A 26,020-nucleotide genomic window follows, 5' to 3' on the forward strand; every position below is an offset into this window, starting at 1 on the left:
TTGTGCTAACTTAATTCACTTTATATAATACATTTATGATTATTATGATGTTTCATAAAAATACTTTTAGGGAAATGCAAAAAACTTTATATGTACAAATAACATTTATAAAAAGTGACAGTCTTTTCTATAGCTATCGAAATAACTTAAAAGTATACAAAATATTACGCATCTCCATCTCCCTCTTCTTCCTCTTGTTTAATGACTGGATTTCCTGAAAACAGATAAAAAAAGAAAATTATGGATTCTGCAACATTTATGTCGATATTTAGTTTAACCCCTTAAGGACACATGACGTGTGTGACATGTCATGATTCCCTTTTACTCCAGAAGTTTGGTCCTTAAGGGGTTAAAGAAACACTACAGGGTCAGAAACACAAACATGTATTCCTGACCCTATAATGTTAACATCTGGCCCCCTAAATATAGTAAATCTTACTTTTATTCCAGTCTGCTGCTGCTGACTATGCCCCTGATCTGCATGCTTGGCTGACAATTTTAGAAGTGATTCTATGAGCCAATCACAATGCTTTTCCATTAGATTATCTGAGACTATCAAGGAGGCAGATCAGGGGCAAAGCCAGCACACGCCAAACACAACCCTGGCCAATTAGCATCTCCTCATAGAGATACATTGAATCAATGCATCTCTGAGGAAAGTTCAGTGTCTCCATACAGAGGGTGGAGACACTGAATTGCAGCACTGCCCCTAGAAACACCTCTAGTAGCGGCCAATGGAGTTACCCCCTAGGCCAGTGATGACTAATCTTGACACCATAAATTGTTTCTGGACTACATTTCCCATGATGCTCAGCTAGCTTAGGTTCATGGGAAATGTAGTCCAAAAACAATTTATGGTGTCAAGGTTAGCCATCACTGCCCTATACTTTAAATAATGCATTTTCTCTGAAAAAAAAACAGCAAAAAGCCCGAAAGAAATATTTAAACTCGCCAGAAAACATACAATAAGCTGTAGTTGTTCTGGTGACTTTAGTGTCCCTTTAAAAAGTCCAACAGCAGATTTATAACATTGTGGGTTATACAGATCTTAAACCAACTTGCTGGCAATAGAAAATAACTAAAATAATTTAAAGCAGATCTGTCACTTTTCAGTAATTCATAAAGCTATATTCATTATGAAATACTAATCAATACTATGTTGGAATTTCACTGAAGTTCCAACACAATCCAAAGATTCCATAAGGACTATTTTGTCTTATGCACAAGCTCTGCTCTGTCAAATCTGTCAAATCCCTGCAGTCGTCACAAGTGATGACTGTGGTATTCAGGCTTTGTTTGTGGAGGCCCTCGTGAAATCCTTTACAGACCTGTGTTGTACCTTTATGGCTCCTGGCAAATGAAGTGCCAATAGCCAAAGAGAGACAGCAGGAGGCAGATGGGGACAGCCTTGAGTGACAACTAGAGACAAGTGTAAAAATAAACCTACGGTAGATCCCCTACACCCTGCGCCACTGGAACGACAAGCAATTTGTCTTTCCAGGGGTCTTTGAAAAACATGCAAAGACCCTTAAAAGTGATAGATCTGCCTTAGATGAATACTCCAAACAAGATAACCCCTCTTGTAAGTAGTCAAATAGTTTTAGAATGGTTTGACTTCTTACATGAGGTCTGCTGGATGCTGCACCCTGCCTTCACTTTCTGAAAACGGTCAGTCTGAGCTAAGCCCTGCAGAGCTCTACGCCCATATGTTAGCTCTGCACTGCACGGCTTAGCTCAGGAAAACTAATGGAAACTCCTGCTTAGAAGTATCAGGTTCTTCGTGGGAATAGAGGAGGGGAGAGGTGCCCACTGGACCCCAGCCACACTGTTTGGCTAGTAACAATAGGGGTACCACGTTGCCAATGGCACCATAATCACTACAGTGAACTGTAGTGATTATGGTTCTTGGAGTGTTCCTTTAACACAACACATGGCTCTTGGAGGGCTGCCGTTTACTAAGCCTAGGGGGTACTATATGGGTCACATGTACTCTACATCAGAGCTCAAGATTTCCCAAATTAGGCATTGACCAGCAGAAATTGGAATCGGATTCTATTTGTATAATGATGGTACAAAAAGTGTCCTTTTGACTATATGGATCTTATAAGCACCAAAACAACTTTAGCTTAATAATTAAACTTTAATCACATACAGGAGGATAAGAAATTAAACACAACAATTAGTTTTTTTCAGGAGGTTTATCTCCTAAATGCAGCATTTAACAGTGCATGATCTTTACACCAAGAACCTAGAAGATTAAACAACCTTAAAACTATTTTAATATAATAATCCTTTCATCAAATTTTTAGATGGAATAGGTTATTTTTTTTTTTTTTTTTTTAAAGGATCACTATAGGGTCAGAAACACAAACATTCCTGCCCCTATAGTGTTAAAACCAACATCTAGCACCCCTGGGCCCCTCATGCCTCCATAAAAATAGCAACATCTTACTGTATTCAAGCCTGAAGCTATAGATCTGCATGCTGTTTGCCTCAGAAAAATAAGCAGTCTGCTGACATCATCAGAAGTGGTGGGCTGATCCAATCACAATTCTTCTCCATAGGATTGGCTGAGACTGACAAGGAGGCAGATCATGGGCAGAGCCAGCACGATTCAAACACAGCCCTGGCCAATCAGCATCTCCTCATAGAGATGAATTGAATCAATGAATCTCTATGAGGAAAGTTCAGTGTCTGCATGCAGAGGGAGGAGATACTGAATGTTTGGATGCATTTTAGGCAGCCATGACCCAGGAAGGATCTCTAACAGCCATCTGAGGAGTGGCCAGTAAAGTTATCCCTAGGCTGTAATGTAAACACTGCATTTTCTCTGAAAAGACAGTGTTTACAGCAAAAAGCCTGAAGGTAATGATTCTACTCACCAGAACAAATTCAATAAGCTGGAGTTGTTCTGGTGACTATAGTGTCCCTTTAAATAAAGTATATTGGGAAGAAAAAAAAAAAAAAAGAGAAAATCTTGTGCCTATTTTAGTATACGGCAGGATTTTTCAGCCATATACATGAAACTTGGGTCCAGACAGTGTTCGAAAAGTCTCTCCCTGCACAGAAGCCAGAAAGACCGTAGTGACGGTCATTTTTCAGACACTGTCAGACCCAACGTGCCGGTCTATGGCTGAAGGATCCAGTCACATACTAAACATTGGGATGAGTTTCTCAATTTTTTTATTTTTTACAAATACTTCATTATAAAAAAAATATTTTTCGAAAATTCATGAAAGGATTTTTCTATAAATAAAATAGTTTTGAGGTGACAGTTGTGCTTAAAGCTAACGTTTTGGTGCTTTGTATATCTTTACCTGCAAGTGTATAGCAACTAATGTAGCGGACAAAGAAGTATCCAATGGCCAAGTATAACCAAACGTAGCAATAGGAGATTACTACCTTGTTTCAATGCATCTCTGCTACCACAAAATCTGTCTGTCCATCCATTCCCCCACCACAAAATCTGTCTGTCCATCCATTCCCCCACCACAAAATCTGTCTGTCCATCCATTCCCCCACCACAAAATCTGTCTGTCCATCCATTCCCCCACCACAAAATCTGTCTGTCCATCCATTCCCCCACCACAAAATCTGTCTGTCCATCCATTCCCCCACCACAAAATCTGTCTGTCCATCCATTCCCCCACCACAAAATCTGTCTGTCCATCCATTCCCCCACCACAAAATATGTCTGTCCATCCATTCCCCCACCACAAAATCTGTCTGTCCATCCATTCCCCCACCACAAAATCTGTCCACTTTATCTGTAATTTTAGGAACCTAGTCTCTTTTCAAGGATGCCTGGCACTCCAGATGTTGAGGAGTGCATCCCTCTGATGCTCTGCCAGTATTATAGCTGTAAGCGATTTTTGGGAGAAGTAGTCCACAACATCGGGAGTGCCGAGGGCCCTAGTCTAGGCTATGCAATTTATTTATTTATATTATAGACAAGGTAATAAGTCTTCGATAATGCTCTTAGAGCCTCAAAGCTGGCAGAGCAGCAGGAGAGGTGTAGTCCACAACATCTGGAGTGCTAAAGGTTGGATACCCCTGGCCTACACGCAGAAAACAACTCTATCAGTGTGATGGGAAATGAGCACTTGCCGGCAACCCTTCACACAAGACTGATCCCTAAAGTTAGGTTCCCGTTAGCCTTAGATTTCCAATAATAGTTCTACGGTTTAGCAGCAACCCCCCAGATACAAGTAGGTTATCTTAAATTGAACAATTAGGAAGTTTATTACCTTTCAAGAGCTCAGTAATTTATCTCTAGAATGGGGACCTCTACCGAGTGCCATGAAATGTTATCATACACGGCTTTGTAGAAGGAATAGACAATAATTTAAAGGGCTACCCCAGACTCTGTAACCAGTTCTGCTTTTAGAAATGGTTATGGAGCAAAGAATCTGTATGTCCAGGGTTTTTTCTTGAAACGTTAAACATACAGAGAAATCTGCACGTTTGTGCTATTGCTAGTTACACCCCCTGGCACATGTGACTCAGACAGCCCAGAACTGTAAAATCTAGGGGCAAAAATAAATCTGTTGTCAACATGCACTACTCTGGGAGCGTGCCTGCCTAAAAAAAAAAAAATCTCCTCTCCCTACATCCTTGGCACAGAGTGCGTACGTGCAATCCGAGTCTGGAGATTGGTCCAATCACATAACAAAATGGGTGTAACCCTTTAAATGTAACATGGCTGCTAGAAGAGTACTAAGAAAATAAGTTAGTAAGCTCCTTCCATTGCTACTGTCTGTGATTATGTATCCATAATTTACTTTCTACATTACTTGCTGTACACTTTCAATTGATGAGACTCCAAAACATTCTGACACGGATTTAGGATTAGTTAATTTTTGTATATACTTTCTTTTTCAAAATTCATTGTAAAACTCTTACTAAAACTACAAATAAACGTTAGAGGAACACTATAGGCACCCAGACCATTTCAGCTCAGTGAAGCGGTCTGGGTGCAATGCTCCTGTCATTTTAACCCTGCATTTGTAATTATTGCAGTTTTTGAGAAACTGCCGTAATTACTTTGCAGGGTTAACTCCACCTCTAGCGCCGAGGGACATGCGGGCAGAGGATACAATGGTGCTAGGGATACAACATTGTATTCCTAGCATAATAGTTTCCCTTTAAAGGAATACTCCAAGCACAATAACTACTACAGCATGCAGCAGTGGATGTGATGCAAGGAGTGCCTTGGTGTCCCCCCATTGTTAAGCAAACCGTTTAAGAATGAATTGATTCCTTACCTGGATTGTGCCGGCACTGCTCCCCACCTCCACTACAGCTTACTATGAGCTAGCTAGAAGCTCCTGCTCAGGAGCTTCTGTTTTTCTGAGCCAAGCCCTGCAGAGCAGCACAAGCACATTGGCTGAAAGTGTCAGCTGATCCCCTGTACCGCTGGGTTAACCTCAATGAAGAGAGCTGCTGGCTCTCTGATGGCTGTAGTGAAGGTAGGGAGACAGTTCTAAAATAGTTTGACTACTTGCTTGAGGAGGGTGCCAGAGCACTCCTGGCACCATAACCACTACAGCACGCTATAGTAGTTATGGGGTTTGAAGTGGTCCTGCTCTATCGGAGGGTATTTTCCTTCCTCCTTTTTGCTTTTGAAACAAGCCATTCACAGTTACTATAATTGAGATGCAGAATTTCAAACTCACCATCAAGTTTCTTCAGTTTTGGAAGACGTTTTGTAGCCTCCTCCAGCCAGTTGCCATCTGCAGTGTACTTCTCCTCTAATGGATTCCCCATAAATACAAGATCTTCCAGTGACGGCAGGTCGGCCAGCTTCACAAACTCCGCTAGAACCAACAGAGGCATGTTAGAGGTCAATGCATTATGTGCAGTTAGGCTGTAAATCTCTGGGTACTCTCAGCATGCCATTAAAGGGGCACCCAAAAACATGACCGTGATCTTGAAGTGGCACAAATAATAAAACATTTTTCCAGCAAATCTACAGATTAACTTATTACTCTCCATGTGTATAAAGGAAAATCTGTCACCTTAACCCCTACTGCCTGTTGTAGAGGTAATATTGCCAGAAGTGACATGGCGCCCTCCCAGAGTTGGCAATCAAAACACTTTAAAAATGATTTGACTTTCCTGAGTCCTTCTGCTGGAACTTCCTGCAAAGAGCTTCCAGTTAGAATCTAGGAGCCAGTTGTTTTTGTTTCTTTTATTAAACAAAGCTTAATTTTCAATGACAAAAATACAATTCTTAAAGGGACACTATGGTCACCAGAATCACAACAGCTTAATGTAGTCGTTCTGGTGAGAAAATGAGAAAATGCAGTGATTACATTGCTCTCTAGTAACCCCTATAGTGTCAGTCATTCAGACGGCCACTAAAGTGCTTCCTATCAGTGTGCAGCATCTATATTTAGCATCTCCACGCTCTGAATGGAGGCGCTGAACGATCCACATAGAGATGCATTGATTCAAGCAGATACCCTTAACCAACAGGGAAGTTACAAAATGTCTAAATTAATAAATGTACTTATTTTTATTTCAAATTTGCCTTCAGCCACTTCCTATTCCCCACATTATAGCCCCTAAACACCCAACCTTAACTACAGTCTTTCTCCACCAATTACAGCCCCTATTGTCCCCCACAACAGCTCCAGTCTCACACACTTAAGTCCCAAACCTCCACATTAAAACTCTTTGTGTAACACAAGAATGTAAATGTGGGCAGTCAGTGTAGGGGAGTATAGCTTCAGGTCTGCAGGCACAAGCTGTAAGTCCGCTTTAAACAAAGAGTATTGGGAAAAAGGTGTAATGCATATCTTCCTGTCTGTCTCGAACTCCTAATAATCTATGAAAGAGCAGGCTAGTGAGATACTAGTGTTATTTGTTTTACATCATCTAAACTGATCCATACTAACAGATCTAAACTGCTCCTCTAGCTGCTGAACTCCCCCACCTTCTCACAACAACATGTGATTAGACGTGTGTAAAACACTGCTTAGGCTAAATTAGTTTTCTGAGCTTACGCACATTGGATTGAGGTTGCAGCCAAAATTCTGTAGAAATGAAAGGCCTGTAGTGGTTATGGTGTCAGGGGTGCCTTGGCCCTGGCCCCACAGTAAGTAGCTAGTTTTAGTACAGCCTGACAACTTACCTGGATCCAACCAGGCAGCACCTATTTCATGTTGTCTCCTTCAGGAGAATCTAGTTAGTTCTACAAGCAGGGACGTGCTCAGCTTACACTTAGCCAATGAGAGCAGTCCTGGATGAGACTTGTTTTTTTTCTATAAACACATCCGGATTCTACTGACCCTGACATTTGGTAGTGAGTGCTCCAAGTGCAGTTTCTCGGGGGCTGGCCATTATATACCAGTAAGTCACTTGTCCTCTAGGGACTCTTTGTGACATCCAGGATAAAGCATTCATATTGTCAAAGATATTGTTAACGTCTCCATTTTTCCAGTTTTATTGAAATGTAAGCGGTTCAAACGCAATAATAACCTGAAATGTTGTGAAGATTATAAAAACTGGTTTAGGTTACCAAACACCTGAAATATATTGTACATCTCACTGTTACAAACAAAAACATTGTAAACACCTTACAGCTATTCTGCAGCAATGAAGGTAAATGAATCCTTGAAATTTGATACTAACAATTCCTATCCGTGTTCCAGCATTTGCAATATTCTAAGCTTCTGTCTGTCTGCTGGAGCAGACTGCATTACTACTATCTGGACAGTACTGTACTGCATCCAAACCGCAAGAGAAGGAAGACAGACCATTCTCATCCTTGAAAGCTGCAAAGAATGTCGAAGTGTAAGTAATTTCCAGGAGTGCCGTGGTGCCCTCGCAGAGTCCGTAATCAAATCGCTTTAAGATCGACTTGAATTTCCTGGCTCACTATTACAGGGCACTTGGAAAGTGACAGGAAGAGGTCTGGCAGACCCAAAGCCACAACAGAATCAGAAGCCAAGTTTCTCAGTCAGCAGCTTTAACCACAGCCTAACACTGCAAGTCTCGTGTTCAACTGTTAAGATAAGACTTCGAAATATAGGGTTTTACTCACTGAATGGCAGAAGAAAAACATTGCATTAATGGCAAAATAAGAAAAAGTGGCTCTGGTGGGCCAATAAGCACCACCTGTTTTAGACTGCTGAAGGCTGAAAGAAGGTCTTATGAACTTAGAATCAAAGTTTGAAATCTTTTGTTAATCTAAGGCATCTAGTAAACAAAAGGAATGATGGTTCCTCGTTGTGTGACATCAACTGTCAAACATGGAAGATGAAGCACGATGTGCTGGGGCTTTTTTGCTGGACCCAGAGTTTGCTACTTGCACACACTGGCGGGCAACCTGAACCAAAAATACTGCGACAGCATAGGTCGCCACCATGAAATACACTCCGGTATGTGCTCTGTTTGTTAGGGGTTTATCCTGCAACACAATAAAGACCCAAAACATACTAAAGGAATCATGGCATGGCCGTTCTCCAACCCACATCAAGCTAATTTGGAATGAGCTGCACAAAAGTGTCAGAGTGAATCAAGCTGTAAGTGCAACAATTTGCTACCATTGTACTGGGAAGAACCTCTGAACAACATTAGATTTCAACAGTAGGAACACATGCCACAAGCGTGCTTGGCAGTTATATCTGTAAAAAGTGGCTACCTCGAGGAGTTAAAAATGTACACTATATTTTGTTGAACATAACTTTTCCATGATTTCGTTATAGTATCAAGTATGTTATCATTTTACAAAGATAAATAAAGCAAACAAAAAAAAAAACCTAACATAACACTTTTTAGTTTTGGTTTTTTAAATGTATTTGTTTTAGGTCTTCACATTCAGCGTAATCACATATAGCTACTAATGCTTCACACAATAAAGAACTGGATTCAATGCATCTTGTGGAGAAGCATTGTATAGGTGGACAATAGTCAATGTCTGTGTGCCGTGTCTTCAATGCTTCTCAATGAGACCCACTGGATTAGAAAAGTTTTATAGTTATCTAGTCACAGTAGAGAACGCCGAAACGTTAGAGAAATACTCCAAGTACCATAACTACTACAGTGTGTAGTAGTGTTTCTGGTGCCAGGAGTGCACTGGTGCCCTCCCGTGTAAAGCGCCAAACACCTTAACAGTTTGACTTCTTACCTGGGATCTGCTCAGCACTGCTTCACACGTCCTCTCTAGCTGGAAGATCGATACATTGAGCCAAGTCCGGTGGTCATTGGCTCTGAGTAATCCGTTAACGTTCTTAGTTAATCAATAAGGTGGCACAATACTGAGCTCAGAAGGGATAATAGAAGCTTCTAAGCATCGGTTCCAGCTCTCCTGGCTTCGGAGAGGAGATGGGAAGCTGCACCTGGTGGACTCCTGGCATTATGACCACACCAGCACACTATAGTGGGTATGGTGGTTGGAGTGTTCCTTTAATTAATATATATTGATTTTTTTAACCTTAAGAGTGTTTCTGTAAGGACTACTGATTTATCTTCATAAAACAAACAAAAGAATATTAAGAGCGACTATAAGGGCAAAACATATTCTAAATCTATTATTACCCATATTATGAACGATTACACAATAACAGCATAGTTGGCCATGTATGAAAAAACATATGAACTACATCAGTCAGGTCAGAGAAGTGTTGGGATTGAAAGGTGGGAGTCTACTTACCCCAGTCTTTGACGGAGTTGTTTGACATGTAGAGAACTTTGAGTTTTTTCATAACATTAATCCCTTTTAACTTCTCAATCAGATTATAGGAGATCCATAATTCTTCTAGAGTATCGCCAACTGCTTCCTGGGGAGGGATAGAAGATTGATTAGTTATTAGTAAATGTGGACAACAATGAGCGGTTTAGAGTTACTTTAAAATATACAAAAGATAAAACCTAAAATCCAGGCAACCATGGTGTCCGTTAGACATTTTTACAAACCAGAGTTGAATGGAATATTACACCAATAAACCAATACTAGTTAAACTAGAATTTATAGTAATCGGTAGCAAGGACAATTCATTTAAAGGGGTACTGCCCCCACTTCTATGCATCATAACAACTACAAAGAGCTGTACTGATTATAGTGCCAATACCCACTTCCATATTAACCCCTTAAGGACCAAACTTCAGGAATAGAAGGGAATTATGACATGTCACACATGTCATGTATCCTTAAGGGGTTAAAGGACCACTATAGGCACCCAGACCACTTCAGCTCAATGAAGTGGTCTGGGTGCCAGGTCCCTGTAGTTTTAACCCTGCAGCTGAAAACATAGCAGTTTCAGAGAAACTGCTATGTTTACACTGCAGGGTTAATCCAGCCTCTCGTGGATGTCTCCCTGACAGCACCTAGAGGCCGCTTCCGCGATTTACAGTAAATCACACTTATTTGATGCTGGACGTCCTCATGGAGTCCAGCGTCAAATAAGATCCCCATAGGAAAGCATTGAGTAATGCTTTCCTATAGGTGGGATTGAATGCACGCGCCTCTGCCCGCGCATGCGGCTCCACCCAGGAGCTGACGTTGGCAGGGGAGGAGAGGTCACCAGCGCCGGATGAAGGCAAGTGGCTGAAGGGGTTTTAACCTCCCCTTCCAGCAAATGGGAGTAACTTCATACAAGGAGAACTAGAGAACTAGACTGCCAGGTGGTGAATATTAGCAATAGTTTTTATTTATTTGGGGAGGCATGTAATTATAAAGGTTTACTCTAACCAAAACACAGATTTAAATAGTCAGGAGTGTCCTGATAGACAAAGTTCTCTCATTTTAACCTAACACAGAGCTACTATAAGCAACACCATTGTTACAGGAGCTGCAATGCATCATCTCAGTGTCAATGTAATGACATGTCTGTAATAAACAAAAAGCGGTTTCCACAGTGACCGTTTTAAACATATACAAACTACCTTAGAACTTTTGTTACCCTATTTTGAAAGTATAAGGGCTTTGAAAGTCCATAAGATTAAATTCAGTTGCTCAACAGAAGCTCTGGAAGAAATGCAACTCCGAACTTAAAATCTAGGCGAAAACAGACGATGTGGAAAAAATTCTCAACCTCAACAATTTTGTTATTTTAACGTGGTGCAGTTTAAAGTTTAATGAATAATCTAAAAGATAAATGTCTGCTCTCGTGATATCCCAAAACATTAGGGAGCTGTTGTAGCCGTGTACACTATGGAGGACAAAGTTTAAAAATAATGATTACATTTTTGTTAGGTGGACTATATATGCAAGACTGCCTGTCTTGCTGTAATTCTCACAAGGGTTGGGTGAGTAATTTATGGCTTAACCCAAATTAGAACATCAATAGAAACATGTGAAGGCAAGCCCTGCCAGAGGGCTCTTCAGAAACATTACCACCAATATAAGCTATTATATAATAATACAAAATCACTTTATCAAATCAGATTGGAGTAAAAAATAATAAAGACACACAGACTTTAAACAAACAAGTGTAGAGTGAGTATGTGTATACATGATGTTACTGTAACTATGAAGATATGTATACCAGCTATGTGTTATCGTCTGTTAATCATTAATCCCATGATTGTGGCCTGGTGGGATGTTCCTTGTTATACCATGCACTGCGCAAAAGTATATGTCTAGCTAATTCCCACAAGCAGTGTTAAAGGATCACTATAGGGTCAGGAACCCAAACATGTACTCCTAAGCCTATAGCGTGAAAACCACCGTCTAGCTCCCTGCCCTCCCCAGTACTTTGTAACGGTAACTTAAATACAATTTAGTGTTTTTTAACAAATCCTTGCTAAGTGGTTGGTCAGAGTCAGAGCTGAATGGAAAGAACTGAGATATCCAAGTCAGCAGCTTGAACAGATTGACATTTAGAAGAAGGATTGATAAGAGCTGGATTCTAACGTTAGACACAATCTCTCTTATAACAGAAATGAACAATTTAGTATAAATCTATTAAAGAACTCGTTAAGAAAGTAACAAAGGTTTCATAGAATTAACATCAAATTGATGATCTCAGAACTAAGCTCACAAAAAAACAAAGATATAATAGTTCAAAACCTTTGAAGGGAAGTGATCTAACCCAAATAAGGCTGCACAATACAAAGACCGACCGTATCCTACATATAATCTAGTTAGAGGAACATATAGATGGGGTATCAATCTCTGATGAAGTCTCACAGAGAGGGTGGCCCTATAAGGTGGAAAACTAAATAGAACAAAAGGGGGGGTGGGAATGTTTCACAAAAAAAAAACCAAAAAGGAGGATAGTTTACGGACACACCTGTAACAGCAGGCTGTAGTACACTCCAAACTAGTGTAGTAAATAGCAGACATACTAACTGGAATACTAGAGAATAGGTTTCAATTATTAAATATCTGTTACAGTTAAAGTGAAGAACGTGAATGCTTCCTGCTAATGATTTAATAGAGTATTGGTCTAATTTTAAAGTATAAAACATAAAAGGATCACCAAAGCTGAGAACATTCAATCCCAGAGCCTGACTACCAAAAACAAAAAGACAAATATAGGTCAAATGTTATAGGTCAGGGTCAGACGTTAAGATTAACGTTAATAAACCAGCCTAAAGGTTGATCGGATGTTAAGAAATAGAGAAAAGATGATTTGAGAGCCAAGTCCACAATAGCCAAATATTAAAATGACTTCACTATTTTTTTCAATAACTTAGGGGATTAATTAAATTAAAGGACCACTAAAGTGCCAGGAAAACACTTGTTTTCCTGGCACTATAGTGCCCTGAGTGTGCCCCCACCCTCAGGGACCACCTCCCGGCGGGAAGCTCTCCTTCCTCTCTCCGGCTTAATGCGCATGCGCGGCAAGAGCCGCGCGCGCATTCAGCCAGTCTAATAGGAAAGCATTATCAATGAGACAGCCACTAGAGGTTGGATTAACCCAAATATAAACATAGCAGTTTCTCTGAAACTGTATGTTTATAGAAAAAAAGGGTTAAACCTAGCTGGACCTGGCACCCAGACCACTTCATTAAACTGAAGTGGTCTGGGTGCCTATAGTATATGTTATAAGATATACATATCCGTATAATAAGATGAATCACAGCATTACATTAACCTCCCCTTCTACTGCTTCCAGGCAGTCTCTAAAGCAAGCTTAAAGTGAATACCTAAACTCTAGTGACTCCTAACAATCTTACTGCGCTAGGCACACGTTAGCTTAACTAAACATAAAAACAAGCGTCCGCTCCATTTAAATAACTGTGTTTTGGTGCCCTTTAAATGTAAAAGCGTACTTCCAAATACCGTTCACAGACAATAACAATACATCCATTTTCTTCCAAAGACTGTTATGAATTACAGACAGCTGGGAATTGTGAACAGCTTTCACTGAGTACCGATAGAGTAATGGGAATGTAAAATAAGTACTGACATTAGCAAGGCAGACATTAGCAAGGCAAACACACGCAAGCATGGACAGGTTTGGTTTTAATGGATAGGTATAAAGCTCAGTCCCACAATTGTTCTAGTATTACAGAGGCACATGGGCAATGAAACAAGCATATTATTCAGTAAACTCAGAAATTAAAATTATGGGGAAATGTGACTATATTCCAGTTGGAGAGAGTTTCCAGTTCAGTTATTGTTGACTGAATTTAGCACATCGGATTTTAATTTGGTAGAATTCACAGTTTTGTAAACACTAAATCACAACATTTTTACAAATTCAAAGTGGTTTTTTTTTTTAATTTGATGCGCAGTAGCTGCACTGGAATAATTCACCTAGTAGGCCGCAAGACTAAGTGGACATACAATCTGCAGGGAGAAGCTCTACTGAGTAAATCGTTCCTGCACTAAACTTCTTGAAGGCGTAGTGTCACAAAATCCTAAATAATAAAGACATCTGTTTGAGTCTTCTTAGATAACTGCAATTTTAGTGACAGGAGTGATATAGACAAGAAATGTTAAAGGAACATAAACATGTATTCCTTGAATCTGTAGTGTTAGAAAGAAAGAAAACAAGAAAAAAAACATGAAGCCCTCCTGACCCTCCCAACCCCTCTCCCCTTGCTCAGAAGTGATGATCTCAGCCAATCACAATGCTTTCTCATAGTGTCAATTCTGATGATCTCAGCTGATGAGGTGGTCTGGCAGAGGGGCCAATCAGCATCTCCGCACAGAGACACATTAAATTAATGCATCTCTATGAGGAAAGTTCAGTGTCTGCATGCAGATTGTGGAGACACTGAATGTCACACTCTGCAGTACTGCCCCAGGAAGCACATCAAGCTGCCATTTGAGGAGTGGCCACTGGAGGAGTGTCTAAGCTGTAATGTAAGCACTGCCTTTTCTCTGGGAATGATTGAGTATAATCAGGGAATGATTATACTCACCAGAACAAATACAATAAGCTGTAGTTGTTCTGGTGACTATAGTGTCCCTTTAAAGTGTACCTGGCATGGGATACAGAACTGTAGTTAAAATGAAACATCACAATTTAATTTAGACAGAATTGGTATCAAATATATACCAACATAAATTTTGCGATATGTCTCTACACAGAGAATTGATTGAGATGGGAGGAGAGAAGCAATAGCTTTTATCTGGCATGGAGACGTCAGACAGATGGTTCTCCATCAAATCAACTACAATGCATGCACGATAGTTGGTGTGATATAACTCTGGCAAGTCCATCTTGTGTTCGCTGGGGATTAGGAACAGAAGTACAGAAAACACTGTTCTGATGCACATGAGCTGACAATCAAGTAAGCGTTTTTGTGTCATGTGGGAGAAATGCCCTGCTCATGGAAAAAGCCCCAAGCAAGTCAGTGAAGTGGGTGGGACTGAGACAGAGTATGAGTCCTCTGTTCAGCAGTGGCAATGCTGGAGAGGAGGTAAGTGTTTACTTAACAGCACGTAAAGTAATTAAATACTAAAGTTTTTTTATTAAAAAAAATATATATATAAAAAAATTATGAATACATATTATATACACACACAGTAGGTAAGAGCAGTTATTGGTCATGACAGATTCACTTTAGAACATATACATACATATATATACACACATATACACATACGTATACACACGTGCAAATAAAGACTTACCAAACCGTTCAAATTCTTGATGTTATTTCTCCCTAAAGACAAGATCCTAAGATTTTCTGAAAGAAATAAGATGTGATGGTAAAATGTACTTTTTGTAAAAAACCTGAAATCAATATAAAAATACAATTTATACGGCAAGGGACACTCAAGGCTGCAGGAGATGCTTTTTTTTTTTTTTAAAGTATTTTACTTACTCTGAAAAGGAACGATTAATAAAATATGAATGCACATGCTAGGATCACAGTTCTAGATATATATTTGGTGTGCTGGTACCTCTGGCTTAGCTAGCAGTACTGTATCGGAAGATCATTGAGGCAATTTCCAGTCATTTTCTGCTGCTCTACAATGTGAATTACTATATAGTGCACATTACTTCAACGACAAATGTCATCTCGAAAATATGTTTTAACAAATTTTGTCATCAAGTATTGAAAAGAAATAGGTTTAATTAAATGAAGTATATTGATGATTGGACATGGCATATAACTTGGCCGAGCTGGGTACTTACTTAGTCCATTGAGGTTTGCAATTTTCTCTATGCAGTTTGTGGAAAGAGACAACTTCCTGATAACAGAAAACAATCCTCGGATTAGTTACATGCCTTCTGAAAAGGTATATAATACTAAACAATATTGTACCCCATCATCCATTATAACAAAAAGCAAGTTTCCAAGAAAAAGCAGCAGAACTTCAAGCATCTGTACAAATGGAAGATAGAAATCATATCCCCCTTCGGTGGTCACATGGCAATCTTACAAACAAAAAAAACAAACAAGTGCCTTAAAAACCTTATAGCACAATGACTGTCTACATCATCACAACAATCTAATCTTTTAAGACCCTATGTTAAAATGTAATATCCCATTCATTCTGACACCAGGGATGTATCTCCCTGCCACATGTCTAAAATGGAACATTAATTCCTTGGTGACTGCACACATAAGCTTCCTAGCACCAACTAGAATATATATATAATAAGCTGCAGTGTTATTGGAGCATGGAGTGTCCCTTTAAAATAAATTAGAAAAGCCTAGCGGTAGAATTCAAGAACTCATAATCACACGGATGGTTGATAAGAAGATGCTAATCATCAATTTTGCAACTTTGGCTGTTTGTGAGTAACGTTCTCGACAATTAAACATCCGCTTTCTCCTAGAACAGGGGTAGGCAACCTTCCGCACTCCAGATGTGAACTATATCTCCCAAAATGATCTTACAGCCATAATGCTGGCAAAGCACCATGGGCAATGTAGTTCGAATCATCTGGTGTACCTCTGTCCTAGACCATGCAATCCCATTTTTTGCTTCTTCAGTTTGGGTGACAAAAATATCAATGTTTATACAAAATTAATAGCCCCACATTTTAAGAAATGATTTACGGTAAATTTTGACTTTTGCAATACATTTTTAAAAAAATGAATGGATCTTACTCGCAGTTCACCAAAGTGGACAGGGATGCATCCATCTTCTCGATTGGTGGTATCTGAGCGTATAACTTGACTTCTTTGGCTTCGGCTGCTTTCTGTGCGGTCTTTTCTTCCTAAAAATAAGTATATATTGTCACTGCAAAGCTACTCACACCACAGGGCCCTTCTAATCCACAAGTTATTTCCACTTAGAACCCTACCAGTAGAAAAATGTTATATTATTCGCCTGGAAGTCCAAACCTTCCTTATTACCAAAGAATAATGTGTTGTTGTTTTTTTTTTATTATCTAGTTTAATTCTATTTATAAAAGTTTAAAATGCTGGACAGTATATAATCAATATTTCATTCACAACAAATTGAGGTTTTTCCTTGCAATATACATTTAAAGGGTCAAGATTGTCTTTGGTCTTATATATGCAATTCCATTTCCTGATATGCCAGCGGTTTGTTTGCCGTCTGGTCTATTCGGGGCCACTGCAGTAAGAAAGGTTACTTACAGGAACGTTACAACTTACCCATTTGGCTAATGCTTCTTTAATAGTTGTTGCTTTGGCCTACAACAAAAGACAGATAACAGATTGAGCCATTTATATATTTACACCAAGATATAAATGTACGGAACGCATGCCACCATTGGATTTGATAGAAAACACAATTCAGGAATTAATGGATAAACAATTTATTATAATACATATAAACATCACCAGGAATGAGAAAGGAACCAGGGTCCAGAAATTCACTACAGCTTGACGTCTAGTGAATAATCCCCTGTGTGATTGCGGAGACTGTCATCCTTTACTAAGTGTGCGCCACACTCAAAGATAAAATACAGTCACTATGCCATGTAAAATGAGATTAAAATGTAAATATCTATTTAATCTTCCAAAATGAAGATTACTTTAGTGTAAGTGTTACAGTTTTCTTTATTTCTTATTCAAAGGAAAACGTGACCTTAACATCTCTTTGAATAAGAAGATGCAAGACATCACTAAGAAAATTTTAAAAATATGTGTATATATATTTCCTTTTAGTCGTGGTAAAATTAGCTACACTAGATCAGATCTGAACAGTGAGATCTGACTTGTAGTTGACCGTTTCTTGTACCAATTCCACAGCCACACTGGATATAACTACCCGCCCCTCCTGGTTCTTTCTAACTATATCACAGTCAATCACCTCCTCATTCCCTTCACATGTTACTAGTTATTGCAGTTATACTATTAATTCTCTCAGCCATCACCTCCATATTCCTCTTGTCTCATCTCCCCATTACAACCTTTATATTGTAAGCTCACGGGCTATCTAGCAAATTACTCTGCATCAAATATTATATAAGGGGCTAGATCTCCGCTCATGAGTTAAGCCCTCTTTACCTTTTGTATTGGTCTGCTTGTATTGTACACACACACACACATATATATATATATATATATAGAAAATTGTAAAGATGATAGCACTCTCAGGACTCCAATATAATATTTAACTTTTAATGATTCACAAAATAAAAAATCGACGTTTCAGTCTGCTATACACAGACTTTCATCAGGACTGATATTAACAGTACAAATACACACTTATATACACATAAAAGAACCAGCAATTAACTTACCCACCACCGGAATTAACTCCCATTCACTGTCCAGCCGGACCGAAAAACGCGCGGATTCTGCCATGGGTCACGTGTGCGTATGTGACGTCGTCACGTGACATCGGCGTCATTACCACGTCACGTGATCGGCCGGGATTGCAGCCTCAATGGGAAAGTGTTGCTATGCGACCACCGTGTCCATAGTAACATAAAAACAAATACCACTTCGCTGGAAAGCCTTCAAATATCATATTTATAACGGGCATACCCCAGGCAATCTGTACTGGGAAAAATATATCTTACAGCATTAAACCGGATTTATACATTACAGCCCAATAGTGCAGACAAAGCATGCATCTTCATGTAATTAGACCTACAGCACGAAACAGGCAATAAGATATAGCAGAAAGAAACAAACAAAAAGATAAGTGTAATATAGACATCCCGATAAATCATAGGAAGCACATGTCTTGAGTATTAATCATAGGAAGCACATATCTTGAGTATTAAGAAATAGATATTTACATAGTTCTCCCAAAACCACCTCTAAATATATATGTATATATACTCATTTTGCAGGGAAAGAGCCCTTTTCAAAGTACAGGATAACTCCTGGGTAAAAAATGACTGATCAGAAAATATAAACAAGCGCCTATCCCCCTACGTGGATACACCCCCTAATATTATTAGCGCCATATGTGCCAGAACACCACTAAAGACACAATAACTACTGGAGCCAATATCCATAAGGAATAGACATAATTCTACCGAGTGCATAATGGGTGTATACACTAGTAAACAATATCCTCCTACACAACAAGGAAGCAAAGTATCTTAGGATGCAGGAAAATGCTATAGACTCCAAAGATTAAAGGTATCGGGAAAGAGATGCACATCCTATAATATGGAGGTGTTAGGATGAGTGCCTTTCCCCCAGGGTGGGCATTGTCATCCCACCTCCACCTCCTTGGGGTAAGAAGGTGCACAGATATTGCCAACGGGGATAATGGAGTAAATAGTAGTCACAGACGCTAGAGAGGAGGGCCCAGGCAGCCCCAAGTCCCCCCCAAAATGTCTGGCGTAAATTACATAGACAAACAAGGCCTGGGGTGTCAGGGTAGAAATTATACAGCAAACGGGACCCTCCCCACGCCTTACAGGTCATCACATGCTGAGTAATAGAGATGGTGCCATAACCCTTAGGGTGGGCATCAATCTCCCACAACAGACAGTATCAGGATATACGTATTCAAAAACAAAAAGTAAAAAGAAAGGATATGTAATTGAAAAGTATCTCATAAGAAGGCAGACAGCGAGTACTTTTCATTCAACCCATTAGGGTGGACAGTTTGGAGAGTCCTGATCCAATAAAGTTCCCTTTGTAGGAGCATCTTTTTACGGTCACCACCCCTTCTAGGCATAGGAACATGGTCAATGGCCATCAGTTTCATAGATGGAAGAGTATGGCCTAGTTCGAGGAAATGTTTGGCAACCGGTAGATCAGACTTTTTATCCCTATATGCCGTCCTGATACTGGATCTGTGATTACGTATCCTCTCTCTCAAGGGTAGATCGGTCTTTCCGATATAAGTCAACCCACACGGGCACATAAGTCTGTAGACCACAAAATCACTGGTGCAAGTCAGACGGTGCTGTATTCGATAGCTGCTACCTGTGTGTGGATGGGTGAATGATTTCCCTGGGATCATGTGTCCGCAGGTTACACAACCCAGGCAACGAAAACATCCCAGATTCTGCGACATTGTATCCTTTAGATAGCAGTGTGTGGGGTCGGTCTTCACAAGTAGGTCCTTCAGGTTTTTGTTTCTTTTATAGCAAATCATTGGAGGTTGTTTGAAAATGTCCGGTAGAGTGGTGTCATTTTTCAATATTCTCCAATTATCACAGATGATTTCCTTGAATTTTGATGATGCTGTGGTGTAGGTAGTGGGAAAGACCAATCTCCTAGGCTTTGCTATCGATGATGAAGGATCTACAGTTGTGAGGCTCCTGTTGAGTGCTTTCTGTAGCACATAGTTGCTATATCCCCGCTCCTGGAACTTATTCCACATCTCCTTCAGTTGATCTTGAGCATTGTTGAAGTCAGAATTGTTGCGCAATACCCGGAGGAATTGTGAATACGGCAATGAATGTTTTAATGCCGTCGGGTGGAAGCTGTTAGCCTGTAATAGCGTATTGCGGTCTGTGGGTTTGGAGTATAGTGTATAGATTAGTTTGGAGTCCTTGCGTGTTACCCTGACATCCAAGAAATCAACTGTAAATTCATCCACCACCGCTGTAAGTTCTATATTGGACGTACATAGATTGATCTGAGCAATCATCTGTTCCACTTCTATTACATCTCCTCTGACTAGCATAAAGATGTCGTCAATATACCGGACATACATTAGGATCTGTTCTTTATATGGTTCCAAAATGTAGATGGTCTCAAAATTAAACATATAGCCATTTGCATACATGGGTGCCATTGCAGCACCCATGGATGTACCTGCAATCTGCCTATACCACTCGGATTCAAATCTGAAATAGTTTTGAGACAGCACGATGTCCAATATTTCCAATGTAAACTCTATTGGAGGACCACTGTAGTGTGCGGACACAGCTAAAATTGATCTCATCGCATCAATACCCTCTTGGTGCGGTATCACCGTGTATAGACTCTTTACATCACACGTCACTAGGACGATAGGTCCAGAAGGTAACAGCGTCTCAGACAGTCGTTTGATGAAGCTCGGGGTGTCTTTAATACACGTCGGAAGGTGTTCTATAGTCTCCTTAAATAAGTGGTCCAACCACTTGGCCAATGGTTCCAATACGCCCCCTATCGCAGACACAATGGGGCGTCCAGGGGGTATCTCTTTATTCTTATGCACTTTGGGCAGTGTATATAGCACTGGGGTTCTGGGTGTTGTAGATTGCAGGTACGTGAATATTTCCATAGAAATGTAATTAGAATGAAGGCCTCGCATCAGACAGGTTTCGATCATGCGGATAACCTGTTCTGTAGGATCTTTTTGTAACCTCAAATAAGTAGATTGATCCGAAAGTTGTCCCAGAATTTCGGAGCGGTAGTCAGAATAGTTTTGAATGACGATACCGCCCCCCTTGTCGGCAGGTCTGATAATTATGTTAGTGTCACTAGCCAGTGACTTAATGATGGCTCGATCTTTCTGTGTACAATTGGAGTGATGAGGACCCATTTCTTTCAAAAGGTCGGACGACTCTTTATGCACCGAGCGTAGAAACGTTTTGATGGAAGCCTGGTTGGGCATAGGATCAAAAGTACTCTTTTTCTTGAATTGAGCAGCAGGAGTAGGACAGTCACTGGACTTGGACTTAAAAAAATCCTTAAGTCTTAGGGAGCGCCCAAACTTAAAAAGTTCCACCTCCCAGTTTAATGGATTTGGCTTAGAGGTGGGAACAAAGGATAGTCCCTTACTTAATAAACTAACTTCATCCGTTGATAGAATTCTGGATGAAAGATTGAAGACGGGCACTATCTCCGCTGTCGAGGGGGTCTGCCTCTTACCCCAAAAGGTACGCCCCTGCTGGCCACGTCTTGAGATGTGTCTATGTCTGACACTCCGTGTCTGCTCTGGTATCGTGTTCTTATACCCGTGTCCTCTGATGATGATGTCCCTAAAAAAGGTTGTGATGTACCAACCGCTCCACCCTGTTGTCGTGCAGACCTCTGATCACGCTGGTATTCTGATTCAGATGTGGATTCCCCAGACGTTTTGTCGATAGTATACTGTCTCGGCTTTCTAATGGGTCTCCGTTTCTTTATAAAGTATGGTTGATCATTCTTACCACTCAACCATCTGTACACTCGATGCTCCTTGTAGTCTGCAGTTACCTTATCTTGTTTTTCTCTTTTAAACCTAACAAGATCTATTTTGTAATTCTTAATGTTTTCGTTTAGCTTTAACAAAGTCGGTGCAGATTCCACTGCTGATAATAATACAGCTTGTTTCGTTTCTAGTTCAGATATTCTCCTTCTGACCTGTATAAGGTCCTCTTTCACATCTTCAATGATGATGAGCATTAGGTCCAGAGAACATTTATTTAGGACAGAGATCCATCGCCGGCACACATGCGGTTTGAGTCTTCCTATGGTAGGGATATTTCTCACACGGAACCCTCTTGGGATTCGCTGTCTGCCTTCTTATGAGATACTTTTCAATTACATATCCTTTCTTTTTACTTTTTGTTTTTGAATACGTATATCCTGATACTGTCTGTTGTGGGAGATTGATGCCCACCCTAAGGGTTATGGCACCATCTCTATTACTCAGCATGTGATGACCTGTAAGGCGTGGGGAGGGTCCCGTTTGCTGTATAATTTCTACCCTGACACCCCAGGCCTTGTTTGTCTATGTAATTTACGCCAGACATTTTGGGGGGGACTTGGGGCTGCCTGGGCCCTCCTCTCTAGCGTCTGTGACTACTATTTACTCCATTATCCCCGTTGGCAATATCTGTGCACCTTCTTACCCCAAGGAGGTGGAGGTGGGATGACAATGCCCACCCTGGGGGAAAGGCACTCATCCTAACACCTCCATATTATAGGATGTGCATCTCTTTCCCGATACCTTTAATCTTTGGAGTCTATAGCATTTTCCTGCATCCTAAGATACTTTGCTTCCTTGTTGTGTAGGAGGATATTGTTTACTAGTGTATACACCCATTATGCACTCGGTAGAATTATGTCTATTCCTTATGGATATTGGCTCCAGTAGTTATTGTGTCTTTAGTGGTGTTCTGGCACATATGGCGCTAATAATATTAGGGGGTGTATCCACGTAGGGGGATAGGCGCTTGTTTATATTTTCTGATCAGTCATTTTTTACCCAGGAGTTATCCTGTACTTTGAAAAGGGCTCTTTCCCTGCAAAATGAGTATATATACATATATATTTAGAGGTGGTTTTGGGAGAACTATGTAAATATCTATTTCTTAATACTCAAGATATGTGCTTCCTATGATTAATACTCAAGACATGTGCTTCCTATGATTTATCGGGATGTCTATATTACACTTATCTTTTTGTTTGTTTCTTTCTGCTATATCTTATTGCCTGTTTCGTGCTGTAGGTCTAATTACATGAAGATGCATGCTTTGTCTGCACTATTGGGCTGTAATGTATAAATCCGGTTTAATGCTGTAAGATATATTTTTCCCAGTACAGATTGCCTGGGGTATGCCCGTTATAAATATGATATTTGAAGGCTTTCCAGCGAAGTTGTATCTGTTTTTATGTTACTATGGACACGGTGGTCGCATAGCAACACTTTCCCATTGAGGCTGCAATCCCGGCCGATCACGTGACGTGGTAATGACGCCGATGTCACGTGACGACGTCACATACGCACACGTGACCCATGGCAGAATCCGCGCGTTTTTCGGTCCGGCTGGACAGTGAATGGGAGTTAATTCCGGTGGTGGGTAAGTTAATTGCTGGTTCTTTTATGTGTATATAAGTGTGTATTTGTACTGTTAATATCAGTCCTGATGAAAGTCTGTGTATAGCAGACTGAAACGTCGATTTTTTATTTTGTGAATCATTAAAAGTTAAATATTATATTGGAGTCCTGAGAGTGCTATCATCTTTACAATTTTCTACATTTTCGCTTGACAAGCACCAGGCAAGTAACAGTTGTTCCATGGAGTGCAAGATTTTTTTCTATTTTATATATATATATATATATATATATATATATATATATATATATATATATATATATATATATATATAATTTATACTACAGAGCCGTTGAATGCTTCAATCTGATTGGTTGACGAACGTTCTAAGGTGTGCATTATTTTCAGGGAGACGCACCGCTAAAATAGTTCCAGACAGGTCTTGACCACATTACAGTTGCGTAAGAAATTAGTCCTACATACAAGAGTGTTTTAATGACAAAAACTTGACAAACGTCTTGAAATACATCATCTGAACAATGTTTCGAGGTATGGTAACTAGTGTAAGCGGAATAATTAACTCCAGGCCGTTGAATTATTAGAAAAAAAATAATGCACACCTGAGGTGTAACGGACGCGAACATCACCACCTCGGGTGTGCATTATTTTTCTAATAATTCAATGGCCTGTCGTCAATTATTCCATACATACATACATACATATACATATATATATATATATATATATATATATATATTCCAACATTTCCTTGCACTGTAGGCTGCAAATATATACTTATTTTATCCGGGTGCTGGGCCGTGGTCATCAAGATACAGGGTTCAAATTGATGGTCCGCACTCACGATAATAATAAAATGTAACTTTTATTAATTGCAATTAAAAAGATGCCAATAAATGAAATTTTTTGGCATCTTTTTAAATGTAATTAATAAAAGTTACATTTTATTATTAACCTGAGTGCGGACCATCCATTTGAACCCTATATAAAATAAATATGTATATACAGCGCTGCATTAATGCCAGTGATAAACAAATAGATATATCAGGGTTTAAAATGTCCACTCACCCCAAGCCTCTGGTGAGTAATAATTTAGCTCTGACGTGTATAAATTCACCCCTGGGGAGTGTGTCATGTTAACATATATGTGATAACTCTGTGACCCCTGACCTCAAGCACTCCAACTATTTGGACTACAGATCCCATGATGCTAGGCGAAAATAAAATGGCTTTCACCAGAAGCTGGAGACTGGGATTGTATTGGCCATAATTAGTCCCACAGCTGGCAGAGTATTAGAGAGAGCATAGTATCCATTAGGGAGGGCAGCCATGGCTAATACCAGTAATATTATAATACATTATATTATATAAAGCAATGAGCATTCAGAGCTCCCCACCCTGTCTGTAAACACAGCACCCACCATAACCCCAGGTAAACAAGCAGCTAGTCTAACAGCCATCATACCCAGAACACGACCACCCGCCCAGCGGACACAAACTCACCATGTTGGCGTTGGTCTGGTTTAGATTCTGGTTGCTAGGAGACGGCAGGCCTCCGGGGACATGCGCGGAATGATGACGTCAGGCGGAAGTTACCATAGAGTGCGGGGGTAGGGATAGACAAGACCCACAAACCACGTGTGTTTACAATTTCACAGCCAAGGCTTACTAGCAGATCGCCGAGACATTTATCTATGACAGATTCCAATACAGAGGAAATATTACATATTACATTATATTATAATAGAAATAAGGCCAGCTATAATGGGAATATTACATTATATTATAATAGAAATAAGGCCAGCTATAGCGGGAATATTACATTATATTATAATAGAAATAAGGCAAGCTATAGCGGGAATATTATATTATATTATAATAGAAATAAAGCCAGCTATAGTGGGAATATTACATTATATTATAATAGAAATAAAGCCAGCTATAGTGGGAATATTATATTATATTATAATAGAAATAAGGCAAGCTATAGCGGGAATATTATATTATATTATAATATAAATAAAGCCAGCTATAGTGGGAATATTACATTATATTATAATAGAAATAAGGCAAGCTATAGCGGGAATATTACATTATATTATAATAGAAATAAGGCCAGCTATAGCGGGAATATTACATTATATTATAATAGAAATAAGGCCAGCTATAGTGGGAATATTACATTATATTATAATAGAAATAAGGCCAGCTATAGCGGGAATATTATATTATATTATAATAGAAATAAGGCCAGCTATAGCGGGAATATTACATTATATTATAATAGAAATAAGGCCAGCTATAGCGAGAATATTACATTATATTATAATAGAAATAAAGCCAGCTATAGCGGGAATATTATATTATAATAGAAATAAGGCCAGCTATAGCGGGGATATTATATTATATTATAATAGAAATAAGGCCAGCTATAGCGGGAATATTACATTATATTATAATAGAAATAAGGCCAGCTATAGCGGGAATATTACATTATAATAGAAATA

The 26,020-nt window shown here is 39.6% G+C and overlaps 1 protein-coding gene across 1 annotated transcript; it reads right to left on the bottom strand.

Moving 5' to 3' along the window:
• On the bottom strand, positions 1 to 25,205 carry DNAL1 (dynein axonemal light chain 1). Its single transcript, XM_063439671.1, has 8 exons — positions 25,017 to 25,205; positions 16,981 to 17,019; positions 16,468 to 16,577; positions 15,546 to 15,601; positions 15,038 to 15,093; positions 9,659 to 9,785; positions 5,676 to 5,816; positions 1 to 214 (listed from the first exon to the last, which is right to left on the bottom strand). Exons 1-8 carry the CDS (start codon positions 25,017 to 25,019, stop codon positions 165 to 167), a joined length of 582 nt encoding a protein of 193 aa, XP_063295741.1. The 5' UTR covers positions 25,020 to 25,205; the 3' UTR covers positions 1 to 164.
• Positions 25,206 to 26,020: the final 815 nt, after the last annotated feature.

The sequence above is a fragment of the Pelobates fuscus genome, chromosome 13 (genome assembly GCF_036172605.1).
Source record: "Pelobates fuscus isolate aPelFus1 chromosome 13, aPelFus1.pri, whole genome shotgun sequence".
NCBI classification, from domain to species: domain Eukaryota; kingdom Metazoa; phylum Chordata; class Amphibia; order Anura; family Pelobatidae; genus Pelobates; species Pelobates fuscus.

What these genes read in the sequence shown, in the direction of transcription:
- DNAL1 (XM_063439671.1), bottom strand. An exon ending in TCCACTTTGGTGAACTGCGA is followed by an intron (nt 15,602 to 16,467) that starts GTAAGATCCATT and finishes TTCTGTTATCAG; the next exon opens with GAAGTTGTCTCTTTCCACAA. An exon ending in TCAAGAATTTGAACGGTTTG is followed by an intron (nt 9,786 to 15,037) that starts GTAAGTCTTTAT and finishes ATCCCTCCCCAG; the next exon opens with GAAGCAGTTGGCGATACTCT.